Source organism: Panthera leo, chromosome B4, assembly GCF_018350215.1.
Source record: "Panthera leo isolate Ple1 chromosome B4, P.leo_Ple1_pat1.1, whole genome shotgun sequence".
NCBI lineage: Eukaryota > Metazoa > Chordata > Mammalia > Carnivora > Felidae > Panthera > Panthera leo.
Window position 1 is genome coordinate 11,954,468 of NC_056685.1, and position 25,150 is coordinate 11,979,617.

Below are 25,150 nucleotides of genomic sequence, written 5' to 3' on the forward strand. Positions count from 1 at the left end.
ATCCTGAGTTTTTGCATAGTCCTCAATCATTTTAAGATTAATTCCCAGACTACTTGATGAAAGTATTGGCGTATTGTTTATTTCTTTTGCCATGTTGCTTGTCCAGAAAGACCTCACCCAGAGTTGCAGATTGCCTGATGTAATGCATTCACCTGCTGCACTGTAGGACCACAGTATTAGGAAAGTTGCCTTAGTTCTGTGACAAACTTCCGGCAGCTTGTAATAAATGAACACAGCTGTGCCCTTACCTCATCAAAACATTGAAGTGTCATGACTTACCTTTTGGGGGTGACCCTTGTCATTTCAGTGCAGCTGCTGTTGCTCCTAAAAAGAAGATTCAAACCACTCTGACTAATATGGTCGTCAAGGGGACAGACTTGATCATTCAGGAAGCCCAACAAAAGCTTGGTAACTTGCTTTCTCGATGCTGTATTTCTTTCTGCAGTTTAAATATCTCGTCTTTAGGATTGAAAATGGTCTTGGCCCATACCCTAAGTTAAAAATATTCCCTCATCACTGTACTGAGTGATGTGGCCTAAGCCAAAGGAATCAGGCTTGGCTGGTAGCATCTTAAAAAAAAAGCAGCATATTATCGTGGCTGAGTCTTTGCTTGGTATGCTTTGTAAATTTTCTTGATGTGTCTGGTCTAACTCCTAATGTCCAGCATTAGAATCTGTAGTATCCGGTTCCTGCTCAAACCCATCAGTTACCTTTTCATTAAAACAAGTCTAAGTCAAAGAATGGCACCTCTGCCCTTCTCACTTGGGGCTTTGTTCCTAACAGTGGTGAGGGCCCAGCACAGACCATACCCATTGTGCACGTGCCAGATGTTATGTATGAAATGAGCCCACAGACACCGGTGTTCTAATCATCACTAGAAATAAGATTTATCTGTTCTGTCCTCAAAGTCCTACTAGTCTCATATTAGAGACTAAGGATTCTTTTTTCTTTTGGCCTTCCACCTACTTCATTTACAAACAACTGAGTTGTGAATCTGGAGCTTAAAAAGCGATATCACGAGGGGCACCCGGCTGGCTCATTCAGTAGAGCACAGCACTCTTGACCTCAGGGTTGTGAGTTCAAGCCCCATGTTGAGCGTGGAGCCTACTGTAAAAATAAGGACAAAGAAAGTGACATCACTTGACCTCAAACTGTCTGAACTAGAGTCCTCTAAAGCTGATGTTTGTATATTCCAGGAATACATCAGAAAAGCTTGTCTTGCTCTGAGGAATTCAGGGAACTGATGGACTTGCCTACATTTGGAGCCAGAAACTTGAAACAACATTTAGCCAAAGCCAGGTCATCAGGTAGAGTCAGCCTTCCCCTCTCTGGTGCCCACACTGCATCCCCACGGCCCCTCGGAGCGCCTCAGCCTATGGCTTGTGTTTTAGGGCTGACGGGGAGCCTGAAACCCGCTTTCCAGTCTGTCTCGGCATCAGCCCTCTTGAAGCAGCAGAAACAGCACATGCTGGAGATGAGGAAAAAGAGATCAGAAGAAATACAGAAACGGTAAGAAGGATAGGTTTAATACTCTGTTTAGATAACTCATCTCAGGGATTCTCAGAGTGTCTTAATAGATTTCCAACGTGTGCCTTCAGGTTTTGGATGGTTAGCTACCTTTTTTTAAGTTTGAAAGTTTAAAAACAATTTTAACCTAACCTAAGAAGAAAACATTTTAAGTTCTAGATTTCTGACTCATGCAGAGAATCTGAGACCAGGTGGCACAGGTTATAGTAATTACCATCCCAAGAAGAAGAGAAAGAAACACTTGCAGAGGGTTTTGTGCAGGGCGACGTGTTCCCTCTCATTCTTTAGTTTTGCCACAATTAGTGTCGTAAGTACAGGCAAAGCCAGTGAGTAAATTTTGCAGTTGTTCAGGTAAATGATGAAAATGAGGCAGGGGAAGTGGCGTCCTTTTAGAGGCAAAAGCAAGTAGAAATGGGTACAGAAGGTGAACACGTCAAAGGATCTTGAACTCAGGTTCTCAGAACAGTGATAAGAGCGAGGTTCACAGATGCTCAGTGGGTATGGAGCGCCATGCTGTGTCCTGCATAAATACAGTGCCTCACGCGGCCCTTACCATGATCTGTGAGGTGCTCTTATGCTCATTTTGTGGGTGATACAACTGAGCGCCAGAGAGCAGGTGGTTGATGGAGCCAGGTTTGGACTCACACCTGTTCTGCTCTGGTTTGAACCATTACACTGTCCCAAATCTGGGCCACTGAAAGGCAGTGGTTTAATGAACAGGAAAGTCCAGAGGAAATTCTTTGGAAAAATCTGAGCAATCATTTGGCCTCAGGCAGGTGAGTTTGAGCTGCTGATGGAATATCTTTAGATGCGTGCGTCATGTAGCTACATACACACGAGCTAAATAGATACATGGGAGTCGTGGCCTTGTGTGAAATAGGGAGTGCTTTCCTTTTAAAGGTATTACCGTTGGGGCGCCTGGGTGGCCCACATCTCACCTGCAAGGCTGCGTTCTGTAGAGGCACTTGCTAGAAAGCTCGTTGGCAAAAATAGTAATCAGTTCTAAATTGGTAAAACAGTGATCGTATTCTATGAAAAATCAATTAAACCAGAGTTAGTAAAGCCAACGTTTTTCTTCCTGTGTGCTAATCTGAATTACTGACCAAGGAGGGGAGTTATTTTACAACAGCTACTTACCAGCTGCTCCCCTGCCTGCGGTCTGCCAGTCTGCACATTGTGTGACTGCATATTTCTTTAAAGATTTCTCCAAAGCTCAAGTGGGTTCGAAAGCCTGGCTGTGCCACCCTCTTCTCAACGGGCCCCTTCTTGGTCTCCACAAATGGGGGCTGAGTTCCCCAGCCTGGAAGGAACACCAGCCACACCGATGCCCAAGCTTGGGCGAGGCATCTCAGAAGGAGATGATGTTCTATTTTTTGATGAGTCCCCGCCACCAAGACCAAAACTGAGTGCTTTAGCAGAAGCCAAAAAGGTAAGTGACATCTTTTTTCACCATTTGAATTTGCATTCTGTAGGACATGACTGGAGTTGCAGACTTTATACATCTATGACCAGGAAAGACAGTAATAGCTTTTTATTGATCATGATAATCAGAGTCAAAGGAATTTTAAGTGATGATGGTATCAACATAATGCCATTAATTTAATGTTAACCTGTTCTCAGCGCTGTTCCTTACACGGCTAAAAGACATTGCGTAAACACTGGCCTGAGAGAGACAAACTAGGAATTACTGAGGCAAGACTGTAAAATGGTGGTTTGAAGAATCCTTCTTTAAAAGAACTCTTACGCAAGAGCTAAGTCACTCTGATCGACGTAGGAGTCGAGAGTGCTCAGAACCTCACCTCTCCACTTCCTGAGTCACTCTGAGCCCCAACTTGAGCCTGTCTTCTCTTTGTTCTAGTTAGTAGCTATACCACATGAAGGGCAAAAGCTAGTTATAAGCCAAAGCTGTATCTGCAGTAAGAATAATGATAATAATTGCGCATGTACCTGTGATCGACACACACATGCCATGTTCTGTGTATAGGTTCATGCTTTGCATGCATTCTCTCATTCTATCCACACAGCCTAGGAAAACATCTCCATGTTATAAAGGCTGAGACGTTAATTTGCATAAGGTTACAAACTAGTAAGTGGCAGAGCTAAAATTCTATCCTAATTCTGATTCTTTTTTTGTTATTTATTTTGAGAGAAAGCGTGAACAGGGGAGGGGCAGGGAGAGAGCGGGAGAGAGAATCCCAAGCAGGCTCCGCACTATCAGTGCAGAGCCCGACATGGGACCTGATCCCATGAACCTTTAGATCGTAACCTGAACCGAAATCAAGACTTGGATGCTTAACCGACTGAGCCACACAGGCGCCCCTCGTTCCGTCTGATTCTAAAACAAACTTCCAAAATGTTTATGTGATTCCTCTATGGGTTTTGAAGCCCACAGTGTAGCTGATATGAAACTATTGATATTTAAATAAACTGAAACTTTATTTATTAGCTCATAGACCTGTCTCCATGCTTTAAAATTTTAATAATCGGGTTAATAACGCTAAGCAAAGAGAAGATCTATTTTGCCAATTTGTATGTGAGAACAGAATTCACTGGCTAATAACTAGAAAAAGGATTTAGGATCACAGATACCCGTCTCATCTTTAAGATTTTTATCTCCTCTTTTCTTCTAGTTAGCTGCTATAACCAAATTAAGGGCAAAAGGTCAGCTTCTTACAAAAACAGATCCAAACGGCATTAAAAAGAAGCAGAAGGACCCCCAGGATGTCCTGGAAGTGAAGGAACGTGTAGAAAAGAACAACACATTTTCTCCTCAAGGTACGGTGGATTTCAGAGTTAACAGTGGGAATGAAGCCATCTGTAAGGAGATGTTCTAAACTATAACCATCATCCCTGATATCAAAAGTCATTGTTTTACTTAAATTTACCTCTCTACAACACCTAGATAGAATTTTGACAACTGGAACTGACCGTTTTCTATAATCGCATTAAATTGAAATGAAATTAGGCACAATCTAAGAGCTTGGAAAAAGGTTTCTCACTGGATCTTTGCACAGATATATTAGTATAAAGATTTGCTTTGAAAGGAGCATAATTTCTTAGCAAATTGCCCTGTTTTTATTTTTAAAACTCTGAAGTTGGCAGTGACATTTTACCATCAATTTGTAAAAAGGATTTTTGTTGATGTTTCCTGTCATCAGAGCTCCTATTTTAAGGTGGAAAAGAGATTCTAATTCAGTGGTCAAATCTGCCATACCTCATATTCTAGGCTCTCCTTTTCAGCCTCACTCCTTAAGAGTTTCCCTCTGTTGGTACCTAGTGGGGTAAATTAGGTTTGAAGGGCCTGTTAGGCAGAGAGGGAGAGGACAGGGGTAGCTGAGTCCATGAGGTTCACTGGCTTCCTGAAATTCCTCTGTAATGACCATCGTTTTTCCTTTCTGCTCTAGCTGAAGATGAGTTGGAGCCTGCCAGGAAAAAAAGAAGAGAACAACTTGCCTACCTGGAATCTGATGAATTTCAGAAAATTCTAAAAGCGAAGTCGAAGCACACAGGGGTTCTAAGAGAGGTAAGAGCCCAAAAGGTCAAAGATGACACAGACGACCTTCAGACTTGAGGCTTTTTATTGTGGGACTCACCCGAGACGTAGTTATATGTCTGAGTTGACTTCGAAGAGCAGGAATATTTCTGATAGAATTTAGCTTTGCCTTTGTCCTTGAATTGAAGAATATCATGTAACATTGTTTTAATGGGCCTCAGTATTATAAAAATGTTGTCTTGTAGTTAATGGCTTTGAAGGAACATTTAGGCGGTTCACCGCTATTATTTCCTGCCTTGCCTTATGGGAAGGGATTTTTTTCCATTCAAATATTTTTCCATTGGCTTTTCAAATACTGTAAATCAGTAGATAACAACCCATTGGGCATAGTTGCTTCCAATGCCTCACATTTTGGATTGCTCCTTTATTATCCTGAAATAAAATTCTTGGATAATATAAATTACCTAACTAGAAACTTCAAGGATATCAGTATAATATCCTACGTATAATGTGAAAAGGGGGGAGGGGGTTATATTAAAAATATATGTATTTTGTTATATAAATGTGTAGGCACAACTATCCCAGGAAAAATAATGAAGTAGAAGTTGTCGGAGGGGTGGATGATAAATGTAAATGAAACAAGTAGAAATGAAGACTCTCGGTGTGGTCTTTTGGTCACTTAAATACCATGGGTCTCTTTCTTTGATTGTGTGTGTGTGTGTGTGTGTGTGTGTGTGTGTGTGTGTGTGTGTGTGTGTTGTGTGTGTTTAAGCCATGAATAACCCAGGAACCTTTAGAAGATAACAAACTACAGTTGTTCTTCTATATACAGAAGAGTTGTCCAGTTGTATTCTTGGAATATTCAATGGATATCTGAACCATGCACAAATACTGTAGTGTTCTTCAATTTTTTTTAATTATTTTTTTAATGTTTATTTTTGAGAGAGAGTCAGAGTGTGAGTGGGGAGAGAGAGAGGGGGAGACAGAACCCAAAGCAGGCTCCAGGCTCTGAGCTGTCAGCACAGTGCCCAACATGGGGCTCAAACTCATGACCCATGAGATCATGACCTGAGCCAAAGTCAGATGCTTAACCAACTGAGCCACCCAGGTGCCCCTATTGTAGAGTTGTTTATAAAGCAATTAGGTTTGAGAGTTCTAACTGGGTTTTTCATCCACATGGGTGCCGTCTAGAATAGTCAGAAGAATCCCTTGATGTAGAGGGACTGTTGTACACCACAGGTATAGCATCCCTAGTCCCTGCAAGTAGCAGAAGTAGGTATCACTGGGGTAACAAAAAAAAGTACTCCCACCAGTTTTCACAGTGTCCTCACGGGGACAGTTTCTGTCCTTATTTAGTGTCAATACTCTGAATACTCCGCTCTTTTGATAAACTACTGACTCACGAGACAGTTAAATATCCCACCATTCTACTAGACCTGAAACTTGGTCCGGAGAGATGCTCGAGCCAGCCCAGGAAGGCTGCAGAGCTGAGGTCTTTGCCTCTGTGGCCACCAAAGGCCTTGGGCCCTGTGTAGCTGCTCCAACTGCAGAGCTGTGACCACATTCTGCTGTAAATATCTCTCTGCCCTCCTGCCTACTCCCTGTTAGTCCAAACAACCAGGGATTACTCCGGCCAAGTGCTTGGTCCGGAAAATAGTATCGAATAGACTGGGCTGCCAAGTGGGGAGGCACTGAATACCTTACATAGCTTGAGTCTATATTGGAACACTAGAAATGATTCTCTTTTGGTTTACATTTGACATGTTCTGTTTCTTAGTCATGGATGCTTTCCCACTGTTTTCTGGAAAATTAAGAGCTTGTGTCTACTTTTGATTGTCTTTTGGTTTGCAGTTCATTGAGGTCTTATCAGATGTCCTCATAATGGTTAGCTTGGCTTTTCAGTTTTTATTATTACTGAACTGGTGCCTTGAGTATGTGTTGGATTTGGTACAAGGTCTTCTGTGTGCCTTGTCATTCCAGGCAGAGGCTGAGCTGCAGGAACGCTATTTTGAGCCACTGGTGAAAAAAGAACAAATGGAAGAAAAGATGAGAAGCATCAGAGAAGTGAAATGTCGAGTAGTAACATGCAAGACGGTGAGTGGGGGAGATGGTTCTAACCTTGGGCTCTGTTTTGAGCTGCTGTGACTCAGCAGAACATAGAGAGATTGTGGGATATGGGGCCATGTCTTGTGACCAGAGTCCTGCCTGGGTCATTTCATTAGATTGGAAACCAAACTGCTCACAACAGCCAAGGGCCTGGCTGCCTGCCGACTTGGCCTCCTGGCTCTGGTGGCAGAGCATTGGTGGTGACAGTCTTCTCTCATCTGACCTCAGTTCCTGGTTTTACAGACTTCTCTTCCCCTTTGTCCATCGGACCCCATATATTCTTCTGTGTCCTTCTCAAGTTTCTAGCACACCCTCAGTCCACAGTTCAGTCCTGGGACCTTGCCTGAACGATTTCCTTTGGCATTACATGTTATGATCAACTATTATTGCCTCTTTCTACTCAGGGCTTAACCTACTAAATTGAATTTGAAGGCAAAGTGTAAATTGCGTTATATTCTTTGTAGAATTTTTACCCTTAGTCTCTTAGAAAACGGTGAATCTCCTGTCCTTCAACATTAGTAAAATAGGACCAAAAAAAGTTCTTGCAGAACAGTATCCTGCCATCAGCACTCACTTTATACCGCTTCGCTAATCCCCCTCGTAAGCACTTACAAGAGGAGAAAGAGACTTAGTTCATCCAGTACGATTTTCTCTATCCCTTTTCAAACCGTAGACTCTGCTTTACATTTAGGGGACAGCCCGGAGCCAGCTGTCACCAAAAGGCAGGGCTTCCTTGAGAAAGTTCAGAATAATTTTAGCTCAGGTAACAACTTTTACTCTGACAAAACAGCAAACCTAGGGATATAGCTGGTGTGTTAGTTTTCTGTTGCTTCCCTGACAAATAACCACTAACTTGATAGTTTAAACAACACAGCTTTATTATCTTGCATTTCTGTCAGCCAGAAGTCTCTGTGGGTCTCACGGAGCTAAAATCCAGGTGTGGCAGGACTGCATTCCTTCTGGAGGTTCGAGGGGAGGATCTGTTACCTGGCCTTTCCCAGCTTCTAGATCCCACCCGTGTTCTTGGGCTTGCAATCCCTTCCTCCATCTTCAGAGCCCCCCAGTCACATCCTCTGACCTCCTCCCTGTGGATTCCCACCTTCACTTTTAAAAGCCCTTGTGATTCCATTGGGCCCACCTGAAAATCCAGGATCGATTCCCAATCTTATGGTCAACGACCCTGATCCACCTTTGCCGTGTAACCTGACGTGCCCACGGGTTCCCCAGGGATAGGGGGTGTATGTCTCAGGGGGGCGGTGCTATTCTGCATACCACTCTGCTCTGCGCTTTCTGAGGCTCAGAACCAAAAGTCACTTATCTAGATTCTGATTACCAGAAATCACGTTGCTGTGTCCCAGCACCTGTTGTGATGTTCACCCACCATTTCCTTCTTTTTTTTTTTTTTTTTTTTTTTTAATGTATCCTACAGTTCCATTTATACAGAGTACAAAACCAGGCAGACCAATGTTTGCTGTTCGAAAGCAGGGTAGTGATTACCCCTGGGGTGCGAGTGGAGCAGTGCCTAGACAGGGCACGGGGAGGGCTTCCCATGTGCTGGGGACATTCTGTTCCTTAGTCTCGATGCTGCTTGTTGTTCCCTATTCTCTTCAACACTTTTGAGGGTCAAAATTACAAGTGAGTGACTTCATATCTCTGTCTTGGTTTTGCTGCTTATGAAAGACAAATAGGAATAATCTTAAGTACTTCTCTGAGGCCTTTTAAGAAGAAACAAAAGGGCTACTGAAGAGGCCCCAGTGTCATCCTATAACCGAGCAACTGCAGTGAATTTAGGACAGACCCGATGAAGCTATTGAGAGGTTTCCACTGCTTTTGTTCTTCCCTTACTGTTGTCTTGATGTTCCAGAAAGTTATTATGTACTTGATGCCTGACCAGCACTTGTGGCCAACAGGAGGGGAAGTGGCATCATTACGCAGGACTCCAGAAACCACAGGGGTCCTCACAACTAGTAGTTAAGGTGGTTTCTCTGCTCCCAGCTGTCTGGCTGGTGGTGAGAAACGGGAAATCCTCATGGAACAGATTGCCCTCCTAGCAGCTAGCCAGTTTCTCCTCCCAAGCTCCTGACCAGATGTGTGCCCTCCTGTTGGTTTCATGCAGTGTGCCTACACCCACTTCAAGCCTTTGGAGACCTGCGTCAGTGAGCAGCACGACTATCACTGGCATGACGGCCTAAAGAGGTTTTTCAAGTGTCCCTGTGGAAACAGAAGTATCTCCCTTGACCGGCTCCCCAAAAAGCACTGCAGGTAGGAGAATTGATTCTTGAACCTTTCTCCAGTTCCTTTGTGATGCCGTTCTACTGGAACATTGAACGATCCTTTTTGAGCTTCAGGCCTTATTTCTGTGCCTCATTGAGCTCCCAGCTATCCCTAAAATCTCTTGGTGGGAAGGGACCCCACCTTCTTCGCTGCTGTATCCCTGCTACTTAGTACAATGCTCAGCCCACAGTGGGTACTCACAAATGTTTGTTCAGTGAAAAACAGAAGTCATTTCTCTGAAGGTACTACAGTTCCTGGGACAAGAACGAGGGAACCAGAACTGGGGTAGAACCCGAGAGCAATGAGCTAATTTTTGTGGCCACTTTTGCCTGGGAGCATTGGCAGACTCTAGGCGGGCAGATGGGAAGCTGAGGGTCTGGGTCTTGCCTCGGTGGAAGACCACTAGCAGAACTGTTGATGGAGATTGGGGCTCTCCAAGAGTGGTTGGTATCTGTATCGGGATATCTGTGTTTGATTCCCTTTTACTAGTTGTTTTCAGAGCACTGATCTAAAGGACCATCCCACTCAGAAGTAGAATCCCTGATTAGGATCACGTTAAATGAATCAAATAGTTTTGTGGGGACTTATGGCTTTTACATATGAAGTCATCCATTTTTTAAGATCATGGAGTATCTTTCCATTTATTCATCTCCTCCTCTATGGCTTTTATTGATTTTTAAAATGGTCTCCACTGAGATGTTGAGTATTCTTAATTAATTCTTAGATGTGTCATAGTTTTCACTGATACTCTGAATGGCAACTTATTTCCCAGCATAGTTTCTAGTTGCTTGTTGTTGGTGTAGAGAACTGTTACTACTTTTTTTATAAGTTGATCTTGCCCCTGGCAAGCTTATCGAACTCTTATTCCAGTAATTTGTTGATTTCTCTACGTAGTTGATCATCCACAAATAAAGATGATTTTACCTATTTTGTTCCCACTCTTACACCCTCTATCTCTTTCTTGATCGGGTTAGCCAGACCTCCAATACCATGTTAAATAGCAGTGATGATAGTGGGCTTCCATTTCTTGACTGACTTTGCATATTTTGGAAATTAACCTCTTGGCTGATAAATGGCTTGTAAACATTTTCTCCAGTGCTGTAGGCTGTCTTTTCATTTTGCTTCTTGTTAATTTCACCGTGTAGAGGAAGCTTTCAAGTTTGATGTGGTCCTATTTATTGACTTCTGCTTTTGTTGCTTGAGGTTTTGGCATCATGTTTAAAAAAAATCATTGCCAAGACCAGTATCAATGAGCTTTTTCTACATTTTCTTCTAGGAGTTTTATGTCTTAACGTTTAAGTATTTCATTCATTTCAAGTTAGTTTTTGTGAGGGAGGTGTGATAATGGTCCAATTTCATTGTTCTGTGTGTGTTTTTACAGCATCCCCAGCACTGTTTGTTGAAGAGACTATCCTTTCCCCATTGGGTATCCTTGGCCCCTTGTTCAATATTAGTTGAAACATTAATTAACTATATATATGGAAAGATCTGTGCTTTCTATTTTGTTTTATTGGTCGCTGTATCTATTTTTTGTGCCAGTACCGTATTATTTTTATTACTGTGGCTTTCTAGTATAGTTTGAAATCTGTAAGCATGATACCTCCATCTTTGTTCTTTTTTTCTCAGCACTGCTTTGGCTATTCAGGGTCTTCTGGGTCTCCACAAATACTAGGGTTGTTTCTTCTTTTTTTGAAAAATGCCTTTGGTATTTTGATGGGGATTGCATTAAATCTCTTGTACATGGCTTTGGGTAGTATGGCCATTATAACAATATTAACTTTTTCAGATCCATGAACTTAGGGTATCTCCATTCATTTGTGTCTTCAGTTTCTTTCAGGAAAGTCTTGTAGATTTCCATTCACTTCCTTGGTTAAATTTATTACCAAGCCTTTAATTTTTTTTTTTTTTTTTTTTTTTTGATGCTATTGTGAATGGGATTTTTTTTTTTTTTTTAAATTTCTTTTTCAGGTGTAAAGGAATGCAGTTGATTTCTGCTATGTTGATTGTATATCCTGCTGCCCTACTGAAATCATTGATTAATAACTCCAACAGTTTTTTGATCTCTGGGATTTTCTATATATATATAAGATTGTATCATCAGCAAAAAGCAACAATTTTACTTCTTTTCCAATTTGGATGCTGTTTATTTCTTTGTCTTGCCTAATTTCTCTAGCTAAGACTTCCAGTGCTCTACTGAATAGGAGTGGTGAGAGTGGGCATCCTTGTCTTGTTCCTGATCTTAGAGGAAATGCTTTCATTTTATCACCGTTGAGTATAATGTTAGCTGTGAGTTTGAGACCTTATTAATGTGTTCCTTCTACACCCAGTCTGTGAAGGATTTTTATCATGAAAGGGTGTTGTATTTTGTGAAAAGCTTCCTGTGTATCGAGATGATTATGTGATTTTTATTTTCATTTTATTAATGTGATATATTACATTTATTGATTTGCATATGTTGAACCCTCCTTGCATCACAGGGATAAATCCCACTTGGTTGTTGTATATAAATCCTTTTAATGTGTTCTTGAATATGATTTGCTAATGTGTTGTTGAGAATTTTTGCATCTGTATTCATCAGAGATATTGTCTACCTTTTGATTTTCTTGTGGTATCCTTATCTGGTTTTGGCATCAAAGTGATGCTAGTTTCATAGTGTTTGGAACTATTCCCTCCTCCTCAATATTTTGAAAGTTTCAGGAGGATTAGTGTTAATTCTTTAAATGTTTGGTAGAATTATCCATTGAAGCCATCTGGTCCTGGAGTTTTCAGTGTTGGGAGGTTTTTTTTGATGACTGATTCAATGTCTTTATTCATTATTGGTCTGTTCAGATTTTCAGTTTCTTTTTCATTCAGTCTTAGGTTTCTAGAAATACATCTATTTCTTCTAGGTTATGTAATTTGTTGGCATATAATCTTTCATAGATCTTTCATGATTCTGTTTTTTTGTTCTTGTAATGTTTTTATTTATTTTTGAGAGAGAGAGGGAGAGAGAAAGAAAACACAAGCTGGGGAGGGGCAGAGAGAGAGGGGGGACAGAGGATTTGAAGCAGGCTCTGAGCTGATAGCAGCAAGCCTGATGTGGGACTCAAACTCATGGACCGTGATATCATGACCTGAGCTGAAGTCGGACGCTCAACCAACTGAACCACCCAGGTGCCCCAATCCTGTGCATTTCTGTAGTATGTTTTAATTTTTTTTTTTTTTAGGTTTATTCATTTTTGAAAGACAGAGAGAGAGCACCCAGGGGCGGGGTGGAGAGAGAGGGGGACACAGAATCTGAAGCAGGCTCCAGGCTCAGAGCTGTTAGCACAGAGCCCGACGCGGGGCTCAAACTCACGAACTGCAAGATCATGACCTGAGCCAAAGTGAGATGTTCAACCGACTGAGCCACCCAGGGGCCCCTGTAGTATGTTTTAATGTCTCCTCTTTGATTTCTAATTTTATTTGAGTCTTCTTTTTTTTCTTAGTCTAGCTAAAGGTTTGTCAATTTTGTTTATCTTTTCAAAGAATCAGCTCTTAATCTCTCTCTTTTCTATTGCTTTCTGGTCTCTATTTTCTTCTGATCTTTGTTACTTTCTTCCTTCTGCTAACTTTGGGCCTAGTTCTTTTTTTTTTCTAGCTCCTCAAGGTGTAAAATTCGGTTGTTTGAGATCTAATTTATTTATTTTTAATGTTTATTTATTTTGAAAGAGAGCGCATGCACCCGCACGAGTAGAGGGAGGGGCAGAGAGAGAGGACAGATAGAATCCCAAGCAGGCTCTATGCTGTCAGCACGGAGCCCAATGTGGACCTTGTTCCCACAAACCGTGAGATCATGACTGGAGCCAAAATCAAGAGTCGGACGCTTAACCAACTGAGCCACCCAAGTGCCCCTGAGTGTATTATTTCTTTAATGCCTTTGATGACTTCCTGTTTGACCTAAGCGTCAGTAATGTTTAATTTTCAAATATATGGGATTGATTTTTAGCCATCTTTTTCTTTTTTTAAATTTCTGACTTTATTGGATTATCCTTAAAGGACAGAATTTGTATGAGTGTTTAAGTATTTATCTGTGTATTGATACTTGACTTCTGCCACATATTTTAATAGCAAGAGCTTATGTAAAACATTTGAGTACCAGAAAAATTCTGTTAATAAGCAGTAGGTACAACTCACAAATGGAAGAACAGGATGCTTTTTCATCCTGGGGTGCCTGGATGGCTCAATAGGTTAAACGTCCGACTCTTGATTTTGGCTCAGGTTGTGTGATCTATCTCGCAAGTTCATGAGTTCAAACCTTCAATCGGGCTCCACACTGATAGTGCAGAGCCTGCTTGTGATTTTCTCGCTCTCTCTCTCTCTCTCTCTCTCTGTCTCTGTCTCTCTCTCTTTCTGCCCCTCTCTAGCTAGGGCACATTCTCTCTCTCGCTCTCGCTCTCGCTTTCTCTCAAAATAAACTTTTTTTTAAGATGCTTTTTCATCCTCCAGGTGGTTGCTGTTATTTTTGTAACAACTGTTTTTCTGGACTTTGTCTTGTCAATTCTTTTTTTTTTTTTTTTTTTTTTTTTTAACGTTTATTTATTTTTGAGACAGGGAGAGACAGAGCATGAACGGGGGAGGGGCAGAGAGAGAGGGAGACACAGAACTGGAAGCAGGCTCCAGGCTCTGAGCCATCAGCCCAGAGCCCGACGCGAGGCTCGAACTCACGGTCCATGAGATCGTGACCTGAGCTGAAGTCGGACGCTCAACTGACTGAGCCACCCAGGCGCCCCTGTCTTGTCAATTCTTGATCTAGAGTAGAAGAGGGCAACCTTTTTCTGTCAAAGGCCAGATACTAAATGTTACATTTCATGAACCAGATGGTCTGTTTCATAACTACTCTACTAGGTGTTATAGCTCAAAAGCAACCACAGGTAATATAGAAGCAAAAGGACATGGCTGTGTTCAAATAAAATTTAATTTATAAAAACAGGTGGCAGGCTGGATTTGGTCCATGGGTTGTAATTTACCGACCCCTGACTAGAATTTTTTATATACAATTTTGTCATTGATCTACAAGTAGTCTAGAAAATTTCTCTCAACAGATATTGAGGCAATCTTTAGACAGGGAAGGTGGTGGAGAGGGTTAGAGCCAAGGCCACTGGCATGCTGACTCTCAGGGCAGGAACAGAGTCTAGATTTTCAGGAGGAAGAATGGGGCAGGTATAGGGCAATCCCTATGCCCTAGAGCATCTCAAATCCAAGGGTACCGGAAGCCATATTTCCATGAGTTGATTGTATTTGTTTTGCCTATTTCAGCAGAGTGAACTTTGTATAAAAATAAGTTTTCTTGGGGCACCTGGGTGGCTCAGTCAGTTAAGTGTCTGACTTCAGCTCACCACCTGTAGGTTCAAGCCCCGCGTTGGGGGCTGTGCTGACAGCTCAGAACTTGGAGCCTGCTTCAGATTCTGTGTGTGTGTGTGTGTGTGTGTGTGTGTGTGTGTGTGTCTCCCCCTTCCCCCACTTGCTGGCTCGCTCTCTCTCTCTCTCTCTCTCTCTCTCAAAAATAAATAAATATTTAAAAATATTTGTTTTAAATAAGTTTTCTCTGTAGTAGCCTCATCTCTTCTCAGGGTTGGGCTCCCTCACCATGTTAAAAAAATGAGAACAAGGGTCTCTAGGCCCTTTGAACAATAAGAGAGTACACATCTTTAGGTTTGAAAAAGGGGGAAAGATTGTCCAGACCAGAAGGACAATAAGAAGTTTCTTATCACAAACTTTTAGTTCCAGAAAAGGGGACGGGGAAAGCTCTAGACTGTATGGTGTCAGAAGGCTAGCTTCCTTTTCTTAGTCTCTTCCTGATGCCCGTCAGGAGAAACCAAGCTTGTGCTCATCACCTGCAGTGAACATACGCTGTTCTGCTTTCATTTGATGTTCCATGTCTGAAAGCTCTAGCTTTTTATAGATTTGAAGGCTGTTTCTCATATCTTCGGAGTGTGTATTTTCAGTAGCTTTAGAACTTAGCCCATAATTATGAGTGTTACCTTGATCAGCTTGTTTGAATGGCAGATACTCTTCCTGTGAGTGCAGCGAACCCCATTGTCTCTATGTATCTGCCTGTGCCTCACCACTGAGTAAATCCGATCTTTTCTTGTTTCAGTAATTGTGGCCTCTTCAAATGGGAACGAGATGGAATGCTAAAGGTAGGTCATTTGCAAGGTGACCGATTTTAGTGACCCATGCAAATAATGTTGACCCATTTTTTTTTTTTTTTTTACTAAACTGTTTTCATTTTTCTAGGAAAAAACAGGCCCAAAGATAGGAGGCGAAACCCTGTTACCAAGAGGAGAAGAACATGCCAAATTTCTGAATAGCCTTAAATAGCCCTAACTTCAAACAGGTACCCACGACCTATGTTACTTCTTGTGGGTCTGGAGGGGCAAGGGTGTTGGCTCTGTATCACCCAGGTTCTGATTGGCACAGTCCAAACATGTGTTACGCCTACACGTTCTGCCTTCCTATTTTGTTTCGGGTTGGCTTAACGCCAAATTTAACGCTGGCTTTTCATTGGTAAATCAAAAAACCATCGTCTTCCCTGTTCTCACTACTGATGGCTCCATTCATGCAAATTCTTTGCCCAGAAACTATGTGTCTTGGGTTATAGAGTGTCCAGTGTTGCTTCTTTACCGGAATAAGGTTCTAATATTTGCATGGACGCACAGAGGCAAAAGAATTAATTTAGCTTCCAGGCTTCAGTTTTCCCATCTGGAAAATGAGGGGGCTTGGAGTAAATGATTTTGAAGTGTATCTTTTAGGACTCAAATTCTACAAATAATGTTTCCTAGAAAAAATAAATTATCTTTACCATATAGATAATTATAGTCACCATTGACATAGTCTTGATATATTGATATTAAGGCCAGGTTCCTTCTTTCATTTCTGTTGTTACCTCTTTCTTGTTTTTTCAAATTGATTAATTCACTGAATCATGTGGCATTTAATTCATATCTAGATGGTTCTCTATGCTTTTACAATATTGTAGTACTCAAAACTATGGTTTTTAATGGCTCATTTAGAGTAGATTTTGTTTGTCCCATAAGCTTGAAACAGAGTTATGTATTTGAAGAAGGTCACAACTGAGTGGCTGCTGAGGACTTGAACTCCAGGCTGCTCCTTGAGCAATCCCCTTCCTATGAAAGACACACGGTCCTGTTTGAACCAAGGGTGCCATTAGAGTCCCCGTTCCCTTGTGTATGGTATATTGTACAGAAGTACTGTAATATTCTTGTAAAGGTTGATGGTGAGCTGAATGCCTTCCTTTTTTATAATTTGATTTTAATTTTTAAATAATTTAAAAATATCACTTAAATACTTCTCAGTTACTCTAGATCTTGGGGGAGCTTTCATTTGAGGTCTTTTGTGTGTATGCTTTCTTCAAGTATTCAGGGATAAGAGGGGGTGGGTGGGCCAGAAGGGGGACTTAGTTGCTTGCATTATAGATACAATTCATCATTGAGATCAGTCTTTTAATACTATCCTTTTTATCAATGTATTAAATGCTTTTATATAAATCCAAAACATGTGTTTAATTTTTCCTTACTCAGCTGTTGGCAATATAGGGTTTATTATATATTCATAGGCCATCCAAACAGAGTTAGAATGCAGTGATCTAGATTAGCAAACAAAAATTGTACCTCACAGAAAAGTAGTTGATCTGAATGTCCTGTCACAGCAGATTGAGTTTCAACATTTTAAAATATTAGCCTTTAAAAACATTACAAGTTGGGGGAGCCTGGGTGGCTTAGTCGGTTAAGCATCCAACTTTTGATTTCAGCTCAGGACTAACTGTGTTAGTCCTCCAGATTTGTTCTTTTTTAAATTTGTTTTGGCAGTTCTAGGTCCTTTGCATTTCCGTATAAATTTTAGAAGCAGCTTATTGATTTCTACTCTAAAAACCCTTCCTGGAATTGGTATTATGACTGTTTAATCTGTGGATCGATTTGGGGGAATTGCCATCTTAAGGCATTCTGTGAACATAATACATCTCTCCATTTATTTAGGTCTTTAATTTTTCTCAGCAATGTTTGGTAGTAATAGTGCCTGCCCCAGCCTGTGAATAACCAGTGTTAGGGTTGGACCGGCTGTTGTGAATCCTATTACGATTGCAAGATGTCCTTCAGCAAGAACTATGAGCAACCTTTGAGAAAATAAAGATTTGCTAATTATAAGACCTGGAAATTACATAGCACCCCTGGGGCCAAACAGCCAGGTCTTGGGTACAAGGAGTGCATGTGGGCAAGGGCCTCCGAGGTCAAGGGTGGGGATCTAGGATTTCGTGGGCTCACACTTTACTGGTCAATTTAAAACATATGAGCAGGATTTTAAAGTACTCAGAGAGAAAAATGAAGTGGTCAGTTAGAGACATAAACCAAAATCTCGAAAACAAAGGACTGTCTGTGAGAGGAAGTAGCCTGGCTCTTGAATCTACTGGTGAAGCTGGCACTCTTTGTCTGAGATGGTTGTCTTTGCAATGGGTGTCTCATCAAAGTTTAAGTTAGGCACTTGGATTACAGAAAAGAAAGCAACTGTCAAAGTTAACATTATACGTAGTTTTAGTGTACAGATCATATATGTATTTTGTCACGTTTATTTTTTTTTTAATTTTTAAAAATGTTTTTTATTTATTTTTGAGACAGAGAGAGACAAATCATGAGCAGGGGAGGGGCAGAGAGAGAGGGAGACACAGAATCTGAAGCAAGCTCCAGGCTCTGAGCTGTCAGCACAGAGCCCGACGTGGGGCTTGAACTCACAGACTGTGAGATCATGACCTGAGCTGAAGTCGGATGCTTAACCGACCCAGGCGCCCCTTGTCATGTTTATTTCTAAATGTGTTACAGTTTTGATGATATTGTAAGGGCTACTTTCTGCATTGTAATTCCCACTTATTACTTACTAGTATATAGAAATGGAATACATTTTTGTCAGTTGACCTTGTATCCTGGGACCATGTTTAACTTACATATGAGTTTAACAGCATTTTTATAGATTCCTTAGGATTTTCTGTGTTGGATCATGTTGCCTGAGAAGTTTTAACACTTCAGTTCCTGTCTATGACTGTTTTTTGTTCCCAATCTAAAGAGGAAAGCATTTTCTTTCACCATTAAGTATCAAGGATGTATTCTGAGTAGGGTTGGACAAGAAGATCTGTAAATAATAGTGTGTTTGTCTTCTCATACATTTCCTTAGTGATGTTATTAGTTGAGTACCAATGGGCCGGGCCTTGAGAAGGGGCAGGCCATATCAAGTCCTGGGTTGAGTACATTTTTCAGGTTGTGATGAACTTTATCTTAGCATAATTAACTATTACACCAAAACAAACTACAGTGGTGTCTGATTGTGTCATTCAAGCACCTTGAGTTTAAGGGACAGGAAGAGTGTCTTCAGTGATTTACTAAAGGAATGAGCTTTTTTTTTTTTTTCTTCTTTTTTGAATAGTGATTTCAGGATACCAATTTAAGGGTATATTTGGGTTATCTTACAAAACAGAAAACATCTTGCTCTTTGGTACCATAATTCTGTGCTGGCTGCATGACAGACAACCAAACACGAGCTAATAAAATCCTAACCCATGCACCCTGACCTCACTGCCTCATATTAATGAGGTTGCAGGTTTTATTTAGGAAAGTTTTAAGTTTGGGGGCCTCCTCCCTAAATGATTCAGACTCACTAGTGTGTTATTTGAGACTCATTACTACTGGTCTAAATTAATGAGAAGTTATGTGAAAAAACACTTTTTTCCTTTGTTTTACATATTACGTGAATGTTCTTTTCAGGCATATCCCTCAAACATTGTCATTCCCTTACAAAGCTCTCTCCTTGCAAAGCTTTGTGAAAACTTCTTCAAAAAAGCTTTGTGAAAACTTTTAAGTTTATTTACTTTGAAAGAGAGAGCGCAAGTGGGGGGGGGCAGAGAGAGAAGGAGAGAGAGAATTACCAAGGTGACAGTGCGGAGCCCAATGTGGGGCTCAAACCCACAAACTGCAAGATCATGATCTGAGCCAAAGTCGGATGCTTAACCGACTGAGCCACCCAAGCGCCCCAACTTTGTGAAAACTTATTAATCTAACTATACAGATTTTTTTAATCATAGAAAATAGGCTTAACAAAGTAGGCATCACTGGTCAAAACTTAATTTTATTGGGGCGGCTGGGTGGCTCAGTCAGTTAAGTGTCTGACTTCAGCTCAGGTCATGATCTCATGGTTCGTGGGTTCAAGTCTCGCATCAGGCTCTGTGCTGACAGCTCGGAGCCTAGAGTCTGCTTTGGATTCTGCGTCTCCCTCTCTCTGCCCCTCCCCTGTTTGCAGTTTCTTTCTCAAAAATAAACATTAAGAAAAAAATTAAAAATAAAACAATGTCCAAAATGTCACACGTTTGGCAAGTCCAATCTCTAAAAATACAGATTGCTCCATTACTAATTTCCTAGTAAATGTGGCCGCCCACATTCCCATTCATGTTACCTTTGGCATGTTACTCCCTGCCCGGGAAGAATGAGTGAGATTGGCTTTTAGTGAAAGAATTCTGGGTGGAATTTGAAATCGCCAAGGCATAACTGGGCCCTTGTTAAGGATAGAGGTAAAACGAGGTAATAGATTTCTGATTTCCGCCAGAGTGCTTTATCTAGAGCCAACATGCCCAGCATAACCTTTGACAAGGACAAGCTGTTTTGTTCTTTCAAACTGGACCCTCACCCAGACCATTGTTGATTTTTCACCTTTGTATGAACTAAGTGTTCTTTTCTGCAGGCATGGGTGGCTGCGGGTCTGGCCGCGAGGCAGAGTCCATCAGCTGCCAGCCACCTGGTTGCTAGCTCTCACCAGAGGGCACATGTGTTATTACCAAGACGAGCCAAAATGTGGCTCCATTTTCCTGGCTAAGGTGGACCGCAGTGCTTTGCTTTTTCTCTGTTGCACAACTGGATGTGCAAGCACACACATCTTCCTCATTAACCCAGGGTTACCAACATAAAAGTTCAGAGACTGGATCTGACCAACAGACGGCAGTTTCATGTGGGTAAAGTGCAAGCTCTCCGGCACCCCTGGCCCCACAGCCGGCGGGCCTGCCTCGGGATCAGAGCTGGCGGTCAGCCAAGCTTGCGCTGCTTGTGCCCAGCTGTCAAGCCCAGCCAGCTGGTTGACCATCTCTTGCTTCACCTGGTGGCCCAGCTAAAGACAGGCAGGAACTGCTCCTCCATGAGAATGTATCCAGGTGTGGGATCAGGTACTAACGCGGAGCCCCTCCTGCTAGAGCAAGACTGGGGCAGGGGTGTCTCCGGCCAGCTCCGCCAAGGCTCCCGGAGTGCACACGGGCCCCACTGTGCCTCTCCTGCCCGGTAATCCAGAGCGGAACAGCTCTGACCTTTGTCCCACTAAGGCCGGCTGTTTCTCCAGTTTAGACCAGAGACGGGCGGGGGCGCCTGGCCGGCTCAGTCGGAAGAGCATGCGACTCTTGACCTTGGGGTCGTGAGTTTGAGCCCCACATTGGGTGTAGAGATTACTAGATCAGGGATGTGAGACGGCAGGCAGACAGCAAAACTCCATTCCTTTCTGTTGAGATTTATGTTTGGAAACTTTGAAATATCCCTTCTCAAATAATCTGTCTCCTTTGGTGATAAGTAAAAATAGTGATGAAATACTGAGGCGTCTGCAAAGTTTTTACTTTATACCAGTTTTTTCCAGTGCGATCACGTTCTCATTAAAGCTGCTGGTACTTTGGGGCGCCTGGGTGGCTCAGTCGGTTAAGCTTCCGACTTCAGCTCAGGTCACGATCTCGCGGTCCGTGAGTTCGAGCCCCGCGTCGGGCTCTGGGCTGATGCCTCAGAGCCTGGAGCCTGCTTCCGATTCTGTGTCTCCCTCTCTCTCTGCTCCTCCCCCGTTCATGCTCTGTCTCTCTCTCTGTCTCAAAAATAAATAAGCGTTAAAAAAAAAAATTTAAAAAAAAAAAAAAAAAAAAAAAAGCTGCTGGTACTTTCAGCGAAGGCTGCAGAGAAGAGCAGGCGTCTGAAGGAGAAAACGGGCTGAGGGCAGAGGGGCGGCTGGTGGAAATGTGTGTCTCCTGTAGACGGAGTGTGCACTAATAACCTGGGGAAGTGTGATGTGGACACTAGAGTGGAAGGTGACATTTGCAGTCTGAGGGGGCACATGGCTAGTGGATCATGAAAGAGTTCCCCCTTCCCGACCTTTCCGCCAGTATCCTCAGTTTGCTTGGTTTAAGAAACGTTGGCAAAAGTGTCCATCCAGTGATGGAAAGTACATAACCTCTTTGAAGAGAAATCTTATTTATCCAGTTTAACGTGTGTAAGTCACGACTTAGCATTTCGTTTCCAGAAATCTGCCTTAATAATAGAGGAATGGGTGAATAAAGTCTAGCATGTTCACTATGTGGAGAGGGAGCAAAGACACACACAAACAGCCCCCCCCACCCCCGCCGTGGGGTCATGTGATAGAAATATAAAATAGGGCTTATTGAAGGAAAACTGAGGCACACAGACAATCCCCTGAGTAGCCGTTACCTCACAGAAGTGAGCTGGGACCGGATGGAGCCTCACCAGCTCCACCACGAAGAGGCTTCCGGTAAAAGAATCCTGTTCCGTGATGCTTCTCCTTGCTTCTGGAAAGAAGCAAGGAACATGCCCGTGACGACATAATAATGAGCCGCTGGGTCAAGGCAAATACTCGGGTTAGAAAGAGGGAGCTTTCAGGGCTCAACTTCCGGTCTCAGCCAGTTCTGTGTGGCCAAGATCTGCTAAGTGTCTCATTTCTGCACTGGATGTGGGGTGAGCTGGGTTTGCGCAATCACGTGTTCTGTTGCCTTTTAAAGAATGAAGTACGTGTGTGAGAAGAGACAGAAAAAGTGGAAGGAGGGGTGCCTGGGTGGCTCAGTCAGTTAAGCGTCTTGATTTCGGCTCAGGTCATGATCTCACAGCTCCGGAGGTAGAGCCCCACTTCGGGCTTGAGCCTTCCTGGGATTCTCTCTCTGTCCCCTGTTCCTCCCGACTCATGCACACCTGTCCCTGTCTCTCTCTCTCTCTCTGTCTCAAATAAATTTTTTAAAAAATGGAAGGATGCACCCCAAACGACTGACAGGGCTTACCTTGAATTAGAGAGGCAAGAAGGCAAAACTCCTCCTGTGTACTGGATTTCTTTCTTTCTTAATATTTTATCTTTAAGTAATCTCTACACCCACTGAGGGGCTTGAACCCACAAGCCTGAGGTCAAGGGTCCCACGCTCTACCGACTGAGCCAGCCAGGTTCCCCATGTGTCATGGATATCTGTGCTGCTTGAATTTGCTACATTGAGCACCTATTGTAAATGAAATAATTTCCTAGTAGAAATGTCTTGTTTAAAAAAAAAAGAGAAAAGAAAAGATCCGGGGCGCTGAGGGCAGGGGGTAGGGGGAGATTGGGTAAGAAGCAGCAAAAGTGTAAAGAACATTTTAAGTGGTGAAATGGCAGTTTTCAGTTGAACATTTTGTGCATGTTTTTCCAGTTCTGAGGAGTTTTCATTACCCTCCTGATTTCCTTTTGGAAGCATTCTAATTTGATCCCACAGACAGCAAAGGGGTGTGTTGGTAGCACAGCACACAAGCACACGCCTCGGCGATTTCCTAAAGAGCGTAATCCGATTATTCCGAAGGCTCAGCTGCCAGTCCCTCAAGGCATGTTCATTCATCAGAAGCTCGTCACGCCGCTGAAAAATTGGGCACTGCTTGGGCTTTGGTTGTGCTGGGACTTGTGTCCCAAACCTGAGTCTCCAAAGGGTGAATCCCCACACTCCTGAGAAGAGAACAACTTCTCCATCCCACCTGCCCATGTAACAGCATTTAATGACAGGGTTTGCCCGGTGCCCTTCTTGGCTTCTGAAGGCCAGTTTCGCTCCTGCTTGGAGTTTTTGTAAGAAAACACAGGGCTGACGACTTTTTGTAAGAAAACACAGGGCTGACGAGGTGATTTGGAAAATGCCCAATTTCTTAATCACTAGATTTTATCAGTCTTTTAAAAGATTACTTAAAGGGGCGCGTGGCTGGCTAGGCCAGTTAAGCGTCCGACTTCGGCTCAGGTCATGATCTCACGGTTCGTGAGTTCGAGCCCCGCATCGGGCTCTGTGCTGACAGCTCAGAGCCTGGAGCCTGCTTCAGATTCTGTGTCTCCCTCTCTCTCTGCCCCTCTCCTGCTCACACTGTCTCTCTCTGTCTCAAAAATAAATAAATATTAAAAGATTACTTAAAAATACATGCATTCATTACAAAACTGTCCTGATCTCACCCCACCTCTGATGGAGTATTGTACCACCGTTGAGCAGCTTTTCCTTAAACAAAGTCCCCCTGTGCTGCCCTGGGATCCTCAGAAGCAGGCTCGACTAGCTGGCCAGGGACCCACGTCTCTGGGGGAGCAGAGGGCTCAGGGGTGGGGACAGGTGTCCTTTGTATTTTCTAATCTACTGTGACTCCACTGCCTGCTGCTCTTGTTCTTGGTGGTCTTGTGTTCTTAGTGTGGGATTCCTGAAGGTGGTTGGAAGCAAGGATGAAGTGGGGTAGATGCTGAGTCCGGGGCAGGAAGCAGAGTGGTTGAGAGGAGAAGAAAGGGGCACTGGTAGGAGCTGAATTGTGTGCCTGGTGTCCTAATAAGAAGATAAAGCATGTGACTCCTGATCTTAAGATTTAAAAAAAAAAAACTAGGGGCGCCTGGGTGGCGCAGTCGGTTAAGTGTCCGACTTCAGCCAGGTCACGATCTCGCGGTCCGTGAGTTCGAGCCCCGCGTCGGGCTCTGGGCTGATGGCTCGGAGCCTGGAGCCTGTTTCCGATTCTGTGTCTCCCTCTCTCTCTGCCCCTCCCCCGTTCATGCTCTGTCTCTCTCTGTCCCAAAAATAAATAAAAAACGTTGAAAAAAAAAAAAAATAAATAAAAAAAAAAAAACTTAAGGGGCCCCTGGGTGACTCAGTCAGTTAAGCATCCAACTCTTGATGTTGGTTCAGGTCATGATCTCGCGGTTCGGGGGTTCAAGCCCCACATCGGGCTCACTCTGACAGTGCGGAGCCTGCTTGGGATTCTCTCCTCCCCCTCCCCTGCCCTCGTGCTCGCTTGCTCTCAAAATAAATGGACTTCTTTTAAAAAAAGTTATATCGAGAAGAGAAGAGAGACACAGAGACCCCATGACAACAGGTGCAGATATTGGAGTGACACAGCCACAAGCCAAGGAGGCCCTGGAGCCGCCAGAAGCTGCAGCAGGCAAGGCAGGATCCTCCCGTAAAGAGAGGGAGGGAACACGGCTCTGCAGACACCTTGAATTGGGACCTCTAGCCTCCAGACCTGTAAGAGAATAAATTGTTACTTTTTAAAGCCACCCAGTCTGTTGCGCGTTGTTATGGCAGCCCTGAAGTAACCTGGGCACAAGGCAGAAGAGTGAGGTGACCCCCGATGCTAAATTTCAGCTCCTTTATAGTTTTGGCCACAGCCGGTCTTGCTGTAACCCTGGCTTCTGATGGATGCAATTAGGAAACCACAGTTGAACCTTGTGTCTCTTCGGAGATACGAGGAAGCCCCTGGGCTCAGTAACCATCCCAGAGAAGGGTCTAACCTAACCAGTTGTGTTGGCATCTCTCTTGCATTTGCGTGACTGCCGAGACAAGAAACTAGCGAGCAGCACTCCTGGAGATCAGGCTTTCAAAAGCCCAAGTCAATGAGGGGGGACGTGTGTCACTCGGCTCCGTGTGAGGTTTTACAAGATGATACAGTG

The 25,150-nt window shown here is 43.0% G+C and overlaps 1 protein-coding gene across 4 annotated transcripts in view; it reads left to right on the forward strand.

Moving 5' to 3' along the window:
- MCM10 (minichromosome maintenance 10 replication initiation factor) overlaps positions 1-24,724 on the forward strand; it is a 44,006-nt gene extending 19,282 nt beyond the window's left edge. The window contains exons 11-21 of one of the 4 annotated variants that reach the window (XM_042944910.1): positions 308-408; positions 1,197-1,307; positions 1,392-1,509; positions 2,728-2,956; positions 4,158-4,302; positions 4,932-5,050; positions 7,001-7,114; positions 9,243-9,388; positions 15,519-15,561; positions 15,659-15,758; positions 24,577-24,724. In XM_042944910.1, the coding sequence (XP_042800844.1) occupies positions 308-408; positions 1,197-1,307; positions 1,392-1,509; positions 2,728-2,956; positions 4,158-4,302; positions 4,932-5,050; positions 7,001-7,114; positions 9,243-9,388; positions 15,519-15,561; positions 15,659-15,742 (1,210 nt within the window). In that variant the 3' untranslated portion in view covers positions 15,743-15,758; positions 24,577-24,724. Of the gene's footprint in view, positions 1-307; positions 409-1,196; positions 1,308-1,391; positions 1,510-2,727; positions 2,957-4,157; positions 4,303-4,931; positions 5,051-7,000; positions 7,115-9,242; positions 9,389-15,518; positions 15,562-15,658; positions 16,923-24,531 lie in introns of those variants that run through there. The other 3 variants (XM_042944909.1, XM_042944911.1, XM_042944908.1) reach the window with 3 other exon arrangements.
- The last annotated feature ends 426 nt before the right edge of the window (positions 24,725-25,150 follow it).